At 50.3% G+C, this 12,364-nt stretch overlaps 1 protein-coding gene across 4 annotated transcripts in view; it reads right to left on the reverse strand.

Moving 5' to 3' along the window:
- Positions 1-1,760: 1,760 nt before the first annotated feature.
- The window catches only part of Armh3 (armadillo like helical domain containing 3), a 202,267-nt gene continuing 191,663 nt past the window's right edge, over positions 1,761-12,364 (reverse strand). For all 4 annotated transcript variants that reach the window (XM_036171070.1, XM_036171061.1, XM_036171079.1 and 1 more), the window contains 2 exons: positions 4,051-4,167; positions 1,761-2,586 (listed from right to left, as the gene is read on the reverse strand). In XM_036171070.1, coding sequence (XP_036026963.1) covers positions 2,494-2,586; positions 4,051-4,167 — 210 coding nt within the window. In that variant the 3' untranslated portion in view covers positions 1,761-2,493. The remainder of the gene's footprint in view (positions 2,587-4,050; positions 4,168-12,364) is intronic.

Genomic DNA, 12,364 nt, shown 5'->3' on the forward strand with positions numbered 1-12,364 from the left:
TGCCACGTTGTGTGTTCCCAACCCGCTGCCACCCTCCGCCTGGCCTCTGGACACAGGCTCACCGGGGGCATCGGGCACATTGGTCTCTCTCAAGTTCCAGCAGGGGCCGCACTTTCAGAATGCCCTCTTCCCTGATCTGGTGACCCCCACCCCTCACCCCCACCCCAAGTCGTCATTGCTGCAGCCCTCCTTTTTCTCCCAACTTCCCTGCCTCTCTCTCTAGCCACCTGCTGTCCTAGGCTTTTTGTCTTCCAGCAGATTTCAGGAGCTTCTGAAAGGTTTGGGTACCTAGGTGAGGATACAGAGGAGAAAGGAGATGTCTCACTCAAGAAGCCACCTCCTTTTAGAAGGCAGGGCCAGCACTGCACAGGGCCTTCCATCTCATGCGCCTCCTCCAGGAATGGCCTGCTAAGACCAAAAGCCTCAGCTAAAGTACTTCAAGAGTCTTTGCAATCGGATTTACTGTCCAAACACTTGGGTCAGTGAACTGTGGTAGGCATTTCTGTATGAAGCTGAGGCAGGCAGCTGCTGTAAGGAAGCCTGCCTTTGGGAGGAACACTCTCAGAAACTTTCAGAGAGCTGTCAAGAGGATCAGCCATGCTGATTTCTAGGAGAAGATGTGGACTCCAGGTTGAAGGTCTTAGGTGGACACAAAGTTTTAAAATGGAGAGAAACAGGGCAGGCAAGGAACACTTTCTTAGGGCTCCTCGTCCCAGCCTGGCCCTTGTTCCTCTACAGGAAAGGCTGGCAGAAACCCAAAAGGCACCCGAGAGACCTGCCCATAACACTACTCTCTTCTTCGCCCAGGGGTGAAGGTGGCCATAGTTCTCTGAACCCAGCTGGACTCCGAGGTCAAGGAGACTCAGAGTGGGCAAATCTTAAGGAAAGGTCCACTTAGCATGCAGGACCAGCACCTGGGTCAGCAAAACGAAATGAGGGGGAAAGACACTCAAGAGACTGTTCCCACACAAGTCAATTTTTAATAGCTTCGATTTGCCACCAGCTCCAGATCCAGCTGCTCTGGGGTTTATCACCATGGAAAACACTAAAAACCTCAGGTCAAGTTATCCATCTAGTGACCAGTGATCAGAGTGGACCCAGCCCACAGTGGCTGATGATTCTACATCTAGGCATGTCAGTCTGTTGACGAATTCTCTAGAACTAGCACACTTCTGCTCAATCAGGACTCTGGCTTCCAGGGAGGGCAAGCATTCCCAAGAGATGGCTGATGAACAGACGGGAGCAGGGAGCCCCAACCTCCGACCTCCGCTATCAGCCTCCCTCTGATCCTCACTGGCTGCTTGCTCCCTGCCATCCTGCCAGCCACAAAGCTTTAGACCCGGGATGGGCGTGGGCAGAGGAAACCACCTTAGAGCAGCAGCTACCTCAGGGGTAGCTGTGGGAAAGGGGAAGGCCTGCAGGAGCTCCACGGAGACTATAAAAAGGCAGACTGAACAGGCCAACTTCGTGAAGGGTGGATGTGCCCAAGGCCCAGCTAGAATAGGGCTAGACAAGATGGAGGCCCTAGGCATGATGCTCACCTAGCCTGTTCCAGGAACAGCTCCCTGACCCTAGCAGGTTCTCTCCCTCCCTGCACCAGACCACAGCAGGAACAGATTCCTCCCTGGAGGAAATTCTTAGGCAGGCTGAATGTAAACAACAGCAGGGTGAGGGGGTGGAACACGTGGAGGGAGCTCATCTGGGCTCCCATTGGAGGGGGTGGGTGGGGAGGGAACCAGCAAAATAGGCACCTTGAGGGCTCCAGAAAACCTGTCAATGTTTATTTCACACACACTCTTTGCAGACAGTTTAAAACAGACTAAAAATGAAAGGCTAAAGTTGTGGGCCTATTGTGCTGACGAGTCAACGGTTGGAAGGCGAGGGAAAGTGAACAGGTACTCCTGGTGCCCAAACCAAAATCTAGAGAGGAGAGGTTGGGCAGCACAGCACCAGGCAGACTCCAATCTCCCATTTCTCTGAGGCGTCAACTTTGAATTTAGAGAACAGAAAAGAAAGGCGCCAATCCCTGACCTACTCTATGCCTGGGCAGAGGTGCTAAGGTCTGGACACACTGCAATGGGGGCCTCGCTCTGCTCCAGGTCCAAAAGGGAAACAGGATGTGGCATCACAGCCAAGAACAGCCACTGGCCTTCAGAGTGTTGGCATCAGCTGAGGCCTGCCCCACCAGCACCTGAATAACCAATCAGAAGCCACAACTTGGAATCTCAGTTGGATCATGAGGCAGTATCCAGTGAATGCAGCCCAGAAGCCTCGGACTTTTGGATGCCTTTTCTGTTGCCTGCCCGTTTCTCCCCAAATAAGATCATCCTGGGCTTGCCCCAGCTGTCCCAGCTCACTGAAGCACAGCCTTCACCAGGACTCTGGGTGCCTGGCTTCTCTTCAACCTTGCAGGCAGTCCCCGCTCCCTGTGCTTGCCCTCAGCCCCGGAGCCTCATGGGTAAGGGCAGTCAGTGGCTCTCAGGCGGTGCAGCCTCAGGAGATGGTGGAGAACTCCTTCAGGAGGGCTTCCTGGCTGAGTGTGTGGAAGGCCAGGTTCCTCCTGACGTTGGTGCTAATGGATCGAACCTGGGGAGGGTGGGGAGGAGGAAGGGCAGAGCAGAGGGAACAGTCCATTACATACAGCAGAGGGCAGTGTCTGGGGCACTGGGCCAAGATGACGTGGTCACCATGCTGGCAGGAGAAAGACCCGTGTAGAAGGCCTGGGAGATCCAGACTCCCAGCTCAGACGGCTTTATGGGGAATTTAGCAGCCTCTGTAAGGAGGCTTGTCCATGGACAGAGGTTTGTAGCTCTGTGAGGAACAAACCAAGCAGGGAGTGCTGCTTGCCCTAGTCCCGGAGGTCAGGGGCTTTTCTGTGTTTCTGCTTCACTCTGAGAAAGGAAGTAGAGTCATCAAGCAGGAAGCAGGGGAAGGGGAGCGGGCCACCACCAGGCAAAGCCAGTCGTCAGCTCCTACGTGGACCGGAACTTTCCTCCCCTGTGCCAGAGGTGGAGCCAGGAGAGAGGAAAGCAGAGGTGGTACCCAAGAGCCTCAAAAGGCAGCTCCCACTGTGACCCCAGCATTTGGGAGGCTGAGGCAGGAGGACCACTGCGAGTCCCAGGCTAGTCTAGGCTATATAGTGAAGGTACTGTACTGAAGAGGAGGAGAGGGAGAGATCCTCTAATTCTCCTTTACAACCTCTCCGTAACCTAAAGATGTTCTCTGATTTGTTGCTGTGCCCAATAGTTCTCCACAGTAATGTTAAGATCACCACTCATCTCATTAAAAACACTGGACCTCTCTCTCTTTACACAAAGATGGCTTTCTTATTTACAACTAACTCGCCACAGAAAAATCCTGAGACGTTTCATGTCTGGGTTAGAGCTAGCTGTGATGATCTGACATTAGCAGCTTCGCCACAGACTTGGTGTATGACGTAAAAGCTTCGCTGATGAAAGCCTGGGAAGTGGGTTTAGAGCCTCTGTATCATGCCAGTCACTGCCAGGGTTTGTGTCAACCACGCAGCAGCGCACTACAGTAGGGAAGCAGAGCTTTTCCTGGAGCAGCTCTGAGACAGAACAGGACGGGGAACCAGAGAGGAGAGGCCAGCTTGAAACCTGGGAGCGGCTGGGGAGGCTGGGTGCTTGGAAATGGGGGTGGGCACAGACTGTGAAGACTGGGGAGCTACAGTGGAGGCTCTCAGGCCAAGAACCAGTTAGGGAGTGAGGAAGGAGTGGCCGCAGAAGGAGGGTCAGTTACTTTCACTTGTTCTAAGGACAGGAAAGGCAGTAACTCATCATGGCTGCCGCCACTGACAGCTAGCTGTGCAAGGCTGTCTCTGTGGCTGCAGATGAGGGGGCAAGGCTGGCTTGGTCATAGCTGCCTCTCACCGCCTCATTCCAAAATGCATTGGTAGAGAAGTTCATACAAACCCCCTCTAGATGTATTAGTCTCTAGAAAACTGTTGTTGTACCCTAGATACTCAGAGATCCCAGTGTCTAGAAATGGCCCCCCTAGAGACCCGGGCCGAGCCAGGGGTGGGGCACTCACCAGCTCTTTGAAGAAGGCAGCTTCCTTGTGCTGCTCGGAGTAACGCTCGTACTGGTCCAGGCCATCTTGCAGCTTCAATGTGAGTGTGTCGTAGTTGGTTCGTACCACCTCCAGTACCTGAGGAAAGTCAAGGGCAGAGCAGGCTCTCAGTCCCTGGCACGAGTGTTATGTAAAGCAAGAAGGCAGGATGGCAGGGAGCAGTTCTTCTGGTTTATGAGATCTTCCCCCTACCCCTCTGTCTTTTTGAGACAGGGTCTCAGGTAGCTGAGGCTGGACTTGAACTCTTCATCCTTTGGTCCCTGCCTCCCAAGTGCTGAGATTACAGGCATGCACCACCACCCCCAGCTCCTGGGACCACTTTTGAATCTCTTCCACTCCCTGCCTTTTCTGACCAGTGCAGCCCGGACACCAAGGCTATGACCCTGGCTATGGTCACCAGCGCCCCACTACCACCAATGTTCTCTGAGTCCTGTGCGAGGCCTCCTCTAGCCAGGCTGTCCCAGGGGCTGAGGAACACTTTTTGCCAATGTTGTACTGCTTCTCCTTTCCTGGAAACCACATTTCTTCAGTCCTGGGATGTTCCTCAGCACCATCTGCCACTTGTTTTCATCTCTCAGTGACAACTCAGCCCTCATAGCCATCTCTTGGGCATCCAAGCATTGAGGTACAGCGAACACTTTCAAGAATAAGCCATAACTGTTATTCTGATGGGGCATGGGGTGGTGTATCTCCTCAACAATGCTTCTCCGACTTTTAAAAACTTTACTTAATGCCAGGTGGTGGTGGTGCATGCCTTTAGTCCCAGGACTCAGGAGATAGAGGCAGGAGGATCTCTATGAGTTCAAGGTCTACAGACTGAGTTCCAGGACAGGCTCCAAAGCTATACAGAGAAACCCTATCTCAGAAAAAACAAAAAAACAAAACAAAAATTTATCTAACTTTATTTTATGTACATTGGTGTCAGATCCCCTGGAACTGAAGTTACAGAAAGTTGTGAGCTGCCACGTGGGTCCCCTGGAAGAGCAGCTAGTGCTCTTAACCACTGAGCCATCTCTCCAGCACCCCCACTTTTGTTTTATGAGACAGGGTCTTGTTATATAGTCTAGGCTGGCCTGGAACTTACCATATAGCTCAGTCTAGTGTACAACTTTTCACCTTCCTATCTCACTCCTGAAGTCTGGGCCTATAAGTATCTGCTGCCAGACTTAACCTGACTCTCATGGGGTGAGGATTCAAAATTCAACAGACCTTGGGAATTCTGGGTATCTGAGGTTAATAATAAAGGGACTGCCAGCCAAGCTTGATGTGACTTCAGTTTCTAAGACCTTGAATCAAAGGAAGTCAAGGGCAGGGGCAGGTGGGAGAGAAAGCATTCTACCAAGCTAGCAGAAGTGGCCACAGCCGAAAAGAAGGACCAGGAGAAGGATGTGATTGCTCACTCTGGTAACCTGTATGCAGGGTCTGATTTGCAGGAAGACATGACATCAGGAAGACCTTGCTCATCAGGGAACTGGGAGGGTAAGTGGGAGGGATTTGGCTCTGACAGAAGGCGGGAGGCAAAGGGAGCCAGTCAGGGTCAGTCACACTCAGACACACTGTGTGACCGAGGCTGGGCTCTTCAGAGGCAGAAGGCTACTTCTGGACTGTTTTCACTTCCAGACCAAATTTGTGGTGGGACAGACTTTACTTGGAAACAAATGCTCCTTCCTGTCTGCCCAAATTCCTGGGGTGATGGAAGAGCTGGGGTACACTGAGAGGCGCAGTGTCCTGATGGGAAAGGCTCTGAGTTGAGTCTCAAGGCAAGAGGCAACAAGGGCAAAGCCTACCCCCTTTCTTTCCTCTAGACACCCAGCTCCTCCAGAGTGGTTGCCTGCCAGGTCCCACAGTGCACTGTTTGCTTCCAGTCCCATAATCAAGGGGCCTGGTACCTAGCAATGGCAGCAGGTACACAGGTAATCCAATCCTCTCGTGCTTGAGGGCAGCATTCATAGCTAGAACAGCTATAGCCAAGGGCTTGGCTTAACCTAAGGAAAAAAAAAAGATAAAAAAAGAAAAAAAGGGGCAACAATTCCTCTAAGATGGAGCCAGTCCCTCGGAACCAGGCAAAACAGTAATACATGCTTTCCCAAGCCCTGAACTCTGGGCAGGTGAAGCAATGCTTATCATCTAACACCTTGGGTTTGGTCTTCCCTGAGGGGAGTCAGGTACTAAATGACAAAATCACACTAAAGCCAGGTGTTAAGAAAAGGTGCAGCATAGAAGAGATGGCTGTCCCCCCAGGGTACCAACTGTACCCCAGAGCCGCAGTCTCGGAGGCTTTCTGGGTCCCCTGGCTAGTCTCTTCCTGCCAGGTCAGAGCAGGGAACAGGGCCTGTCAGTTCAGGCAGGCTCTGCTGTCTCCTGCATCACCCCGCTCTTTGCCTTCTAATGGAAGGAGACACGTTCCACTCAGGCCGGGTTGAGCACGCGACTCTCCCTTGCTGCAGGAGACGACGTTCAGTGTACCTCCTATGTGAGCCTCACCATTGGCCTGGATCATGGCAAAGGTAACCTCAGGCACCTGAGTAGCTGGGATTACAGGCCTGTGTCACCAGGCTGAGCTCAGATTCACTTTCAAACTATTCCAGCCAAGTATAAAGGTACACACCTTTAATCCTGGCACTGGTGAGGCAGAGACAGACTTCCATGAATCTGAGGCCAGTGTGTCTGGATAATGAGTTCCCTGCCGGCCAGGGCTACACAGTGAGACCCTGGCTCAACAACACACAAAGAACCTCTCTCTAAACACAGGCCCACCTTTGTTCATCAGCTATCGGGTTGTAGGCTTCCTAAATCCATACCTACAACTTAGCCCACAGTAGCCTCAGAGTAGGAAAACTACCCAGTAGACATGTTTCCTAAGGATTCCTCAGAAACCACTATGACTCCATGTGGTCAGGACACTGGATTCTGGAAATACTCTGACAGAATAGCTGGAGTTATTATTAATAATAACTGTCGCACTCTTGTTACAGGAATTCAGATAGCATGTGACTGCTATTGTGTATGGGTGAATGCATGTGATACATGCACAGATGTATGTAGGAGAGAATGTATACCGTGTGGTGTGTGTGTATGTGTATGTGTGTGTGTGTGTGTGTGTAGGCTAGAAGACAATGTTAGGTGTTCCGCTCTATTACATTCAGCCTTTATTTCCTGGAGATGGGGTCTCTGAACCTGTGTTGGGCTGGTGGCTAGAGTCACAGTGAGCATCCTGTCTGCCCCTCACAGCACTGGGGTTACAGGTGCACACAGCCATGCCTGGTTTTTGAAGTGGATGTATAGATTTGAACTCTGTTCCTCATTCTTGCAGAGTGAGCACATGTACCCTGAGTCCTTTCCCCAGCCTGACACCTGACATCTTTGCACCTCAGCTCTTCTGTTTATGAAATGTAACTCAGCCAGGCGGTGGTGGCGCACACCTGTAATCCCAGCACTCGGGAGGCAGAGGCAGGTGGATCTGTGAGTTTGAGGCTAGCCTGGTCTACAGAGCTAGTCCAGGACAGGCTCCAAAGCTACAGAGAAACCCTGTCTCAACCCCCCCCCCCAAAAAAAAGTAACTCGACCTTCCTTCCTAAAATGACCTAGCAGTAAAGGTTTGAGCACCTAGTTACCACAGTTGATGGAAATATGCCATCCCAAATGACTGCACAGCCACATTGAGAGTCCTTGGTCTCCAGAACAACTACTTCCACAGGCCAGGAAGTCCTACTTCAACAGTCTCCTGCTCTGCCGATGGAGCTAGCCAGGCATTGGAAGTACCTATTTGAAGTTTTCCCAAAGGTCCTATAGGCCTAAGTGGTTCTCTACCACAAGGAATGTTTAGATCCCAGAGGAAGATGAGACAGACAAATGGCCTCAGTTCCAAAGCCTCCTGGCTGACTTGCTTTAAAACACACTCTCAAAAAAGCCAAGAAAGCAACCTGGGCAGGACGGGTGAAGGGGACCAAAACTCCTAGTTCTCGGGTGTCTGGAGATAATGGCGTGAGAAAACAGCAGAGTTGTTAAGAACATGGACTTCAAGGTCACGAGTCTGAATGTTGGTTCCACATTAAGCACTGACTAATGATATAAAGTTGTCGTGAGTTTCTGGTCTTTGAGCCTCAGTTTTCCTAGCTGTGAAGGACACGACACGCCCTGCCTCGTCAGGCTGACGTGGAATGACATGAGACAGTGACTCTCCAGTATTGGGCACACAGGGACAGCAGACAGCCCCTCACTTTATAAGGAAATCTTTCTGGACAGTTTTTGGTTTTTGGATACTTCTGCTGTCCCCAGACACCCACAGGCTAGGAGTAAGGTCTCACTCATCTTCCGCAGGTCAACGGAAATGCAAGCCTCCTCAAGCAGATCTGACAGCCTCCAGCCAGAAGCCCGTGCCTAGAGCCCTCTACCATTGTCGTTAGACCAGTTAGTGCAAGGGGGCAGGCTATATGAAAGAAAAACCGAGTAGATGGGCTCATAAGAGCCCGACTCTGCGGATCTCTCTGGGTTCGAGGCCAGCCTGGGCTACCAAGTGAGATCCAGGACAGGTGCAAAGCTACACAGAGAAACCCTGTCTCGGAGAAGAAGAAGAAAAGAAGCCGACTCTGCACAGGGGAGCTGTTAGGGTTTGTGTGTTTTCCCTGTTCAGTCTTTCCAGACAGTGCTTCTCTGTGTTGCTGTCCTGGGTTTTCACTTTTTAAAGCAGGGCTTTTGAAGCAGGAGATTATTCTAGCCTGAAGATCACAAAGACAAGAATCACTGAGTTAGCTGAAGTTCCTTCGATGGTTCCCTTTGAGTCTTTTTTATGATTTATTTGTGTTTGATGTGCATTGGTGTTTGGCCTGCATGTCTGCCTGTGTGGAGGTGTCAGATCTCCTGGAACTGGAGTTACAGACAGTGGTGAGCTGCTGCGTGGTGCTAGAATTGAACCCGGAGCCCTTGCCTTTTAAGCTCTTAATGGCATCAGGCTCCTCTAGTCTTTGGGGCTTGTCAGTTTCTACCTGTAGCAAAGTTACCACTGTTCGGCTAGGCTTGAGGGTCTTTGTTTGCACAACTCAAACATCTTATATCTCAGGCAGGAAGGAGAAAGCCTTTTTTCTTTTAGCACACAGTAAACTTTTCAGACTCAAAGCAAGATACTCTCCCCTAGAACCACCAGAACAACCTGCCCAGGCATCGCCTAATCCTTCCTCTGGATCTGTTATAGGATTGAAATGTTTGTTAACTCTGGCAAGTCTGAAGAGAAGCACAGGTCTCATCTTCCCTGTCTCCCTCTCCCCTCACTAGTTATGCCTCCCAGTGGGGAGGGTCTTTTCTTCTCCAGATGCGGTACAGGTTTGCACTCAGCATCTCCCTGGCCTAAGCATGGGTACTGGGTGCCGTTCTCATAGTGAACGGGGTTGAACAATTTGTGAGGTAGATTCTGATAAGAGAAAGCAAATGCCAGTTCCTTCCCCAGAATTCACATTTACAGTTCCAAATTCAGGACAGGTTAAGGCTATCTGAGCACTGAAAGGACATTCGTGCTGTAAGTGAGACTCTGGCTGCTGGGTCTCGCTGCTCATGGGCACGGAGAAAAATGTTTCAATCAGCAGCTAGTGTTTGGGAAGGCAGAACTGTGGCTGAGAGTGTGAGCAAAGGGCCAGAGAACTGGCTTAGTGGGAAGGTGCCTGCCATCAAGTCTGAAGATATGAGCTCCATCCCCAGAACCTACTGAGGAGGAGGAGAGAAGCAACTCCTGAAGGCTCTCTTCTGACTGGCCCCAGTGTGTTGTAGCATGTATACCAGTTTTCTTCTTTCTTCTTGAGCTATCCCTGGCCCAAAGCTTATTATGTAGACCGAGCTGGCCTCCAACTCCCACAATCTGCCTGCCTGCTGGAGTCAAAGGCATACACTAGCACACCTGGTCCAGTTTTCCTAGCAAGTGGGGTACACTACTTCTACCAGTACCCTGTTGACATACCAGTGCTTAGTAATGGAGCTGCTCCCACTATGACTTTCTTTCACCTGCTTTGAACCTATGGCTATATTTCAGGGCCTGAGGTTCCCTTCCACTCCCTCATAAACAGCACCCTCCCCACCTCCGGAAGTCACCTGTATTTCACAGGTTTCCCAAGGAGAGACTTGCTGCCAGGACCTCTCTTGGGGCAACAAACATGTGACTGCGACCATCAATTTCCTCACTGGAAATTGCTATGAGTGGACACTTCCCACTCTGAAGAGAGCCAGCTACGGCGTGGATTCCTCACACTGCCTAACAAAGTCCATGGAACAGTAAACACTCAACAAGCTTGCAGAATTAATTTAGTAACACAGGCTCAACTAAAAAGGAAAGGAATCTCTCATTAGGGTCACATGGTAAGATTAGAATTGGCTCTGACAACCTAACACTCAGCACTGTTCTCAGTACTGATAGGCTTCTAAAGCCCTCAGAGCCACGTCCTGCCTCATGAAGCCAACAAGAAAAGTGGGATATTAAACACATGTGGAGCTAAGCAGGGTCAGATGTGAAACGATGCGTGGCCATGAGGTTGAGAGGCTGCTGCACAATTACTTGAGATGTTTTGAACAGCCTCAAACTCCCGGTGAGGCTGTCTTTGAACTCCTGATGTCTTCGCCTTCCACGGGCTGAAATTACAGGCATGTAACACTACACCTGGCTGCACACCTTTGAAGGCAGGGGAAGTGAAGGGGCGTACATGTCGTGACATGTATAGAGGTCAGAGGGTAACTTGTTTGAGCCTGTTCTCTTCCACCATGTGAGTCCTAGGGGCCAAACTCAGGTCAGCTGCCTCAGTGGCAAGTGTCTTTACCTGCTGACCATGGAGTGTCAGGTCCCCTTCTCTTTTGGTTCCCTTCTCTTTCACTTTATGGTGCTGTGATAGTTAACTCAGAGTGCAACATTCTAGCATGGCAGGACCCTAAGAAAGCCATTTACTTGGACAAGTCTGCCCCAAATTGACAGGTGAAATTCCCATCAGGGGCAATCTGAAGGCAGATTTTCACATACAGAGAGTGAGCAAAAAGATGGAAAGAATGTCCCTTTACTCCACATATATACAAACTACACATTATGTTTCTCAGAAGTCAGATGCAGCCCATTCTGCAATGTTCTACTGAGGTGTGTTCTAGTTAATGACAATTTTCACAGCATAAATTCCACTCAGTTGTGCAGTGTACTCATTAGATTAATAACTGTGCCAACAAGAGCAGAGACACATGGTGATCTTCCAGCAGCCAGGTTCAAATAGTTGCTGAGCTATTTTTAGCATTTGTTTACACAGACCTAAAAGATTTGCACCTCAAAGGACAAGAACAAACAAGGAGATTCTGAGTTCCAGGTCAAACTAGTACCCAGAGGAGACTAATAATTCCTCCAGAGACTGTGCTGCTCTGTGTGTGTGTGTGTGTGTGTGTGTGTGTGTGTGTGTCTGTCTGTCTGTCTGGGTATGAATGTGCTGCTGCTGTGTGTGTGTGTGTGTGTGTGTGTGTGTGTGTGTGTCTGTCTGTCTGTCTGGGTATGAATGTGCTGCTGTGTGTGTGTGTGTCTGTCTGTCTGTCTGTCTGTCTGGGTATGAATGTGCTGCTGTGTGTGTGTGTGTGTGTGTGTGTGTGTCTGTCTGTCTGGGCATGAATGTGCATGGCCTAGGTATGGAAGTCAGAGGACAACGTGCAGGAGGAGCTGGCTCTCTCCTTTCATTGTGAGGTTTGGCTGTAAGTGCCTTTACCCACTGAGGAATCTTTTTTTTTCTTTTCTTTTTTTTTGGATACAGGGTGTGTAATTTTGGTGCCTGTCCTGGATCTCACTCTGTAGACTTGGCCTTGAACTTACAGAGATCGGACTGGCTCTGCCTCCCAGTGCTGGGATTAAAGGCATGCACCACCACTGCCCGGCCCTACTGAGGAACCCTGCTGGCCTTATGCTTCTGTTATGTTACACTATGTCATGTCCTCATGAATGTGGCCCAAAACAGTCATAGGATCAAATGGATGATTAAAAGGACAGAATGCAGAGATCTAAGAGCTTTATGTTTCAACTCTCTTCTTGACTGAGAGACAGACACACACACACACAGACACACACACACACAAGATAAGAAACTGTAAAAATAAAAATCCACACTGCATGTGTATAGGTCAGGCAGACAAGAGAAGTAGAATCTCAAGATGAACAATTCTCAGAGTGCACAGGACAGAGCAATATCTGAATTTTAACCCCAACTACAATAGAATACTGTTTACCCAGGCTTCAAAATCAGTACCAGGTTCTGGGTGCTGGCGGTGCATGCCT

The sequence above is a fragment of the Onychomys torridus genome, chromosome 1, assembly GCF_903995425.1.
Source record: "Onychomys torridus chromosome 1, mOncTor1.1, whole genome shotgun sequence".
Lineage (NCBI taxonomy): Eukaryota > Metazoa > Chordata > Mammalia > Rodentia > Cricetidae > Onychomys > Onychomys torridus.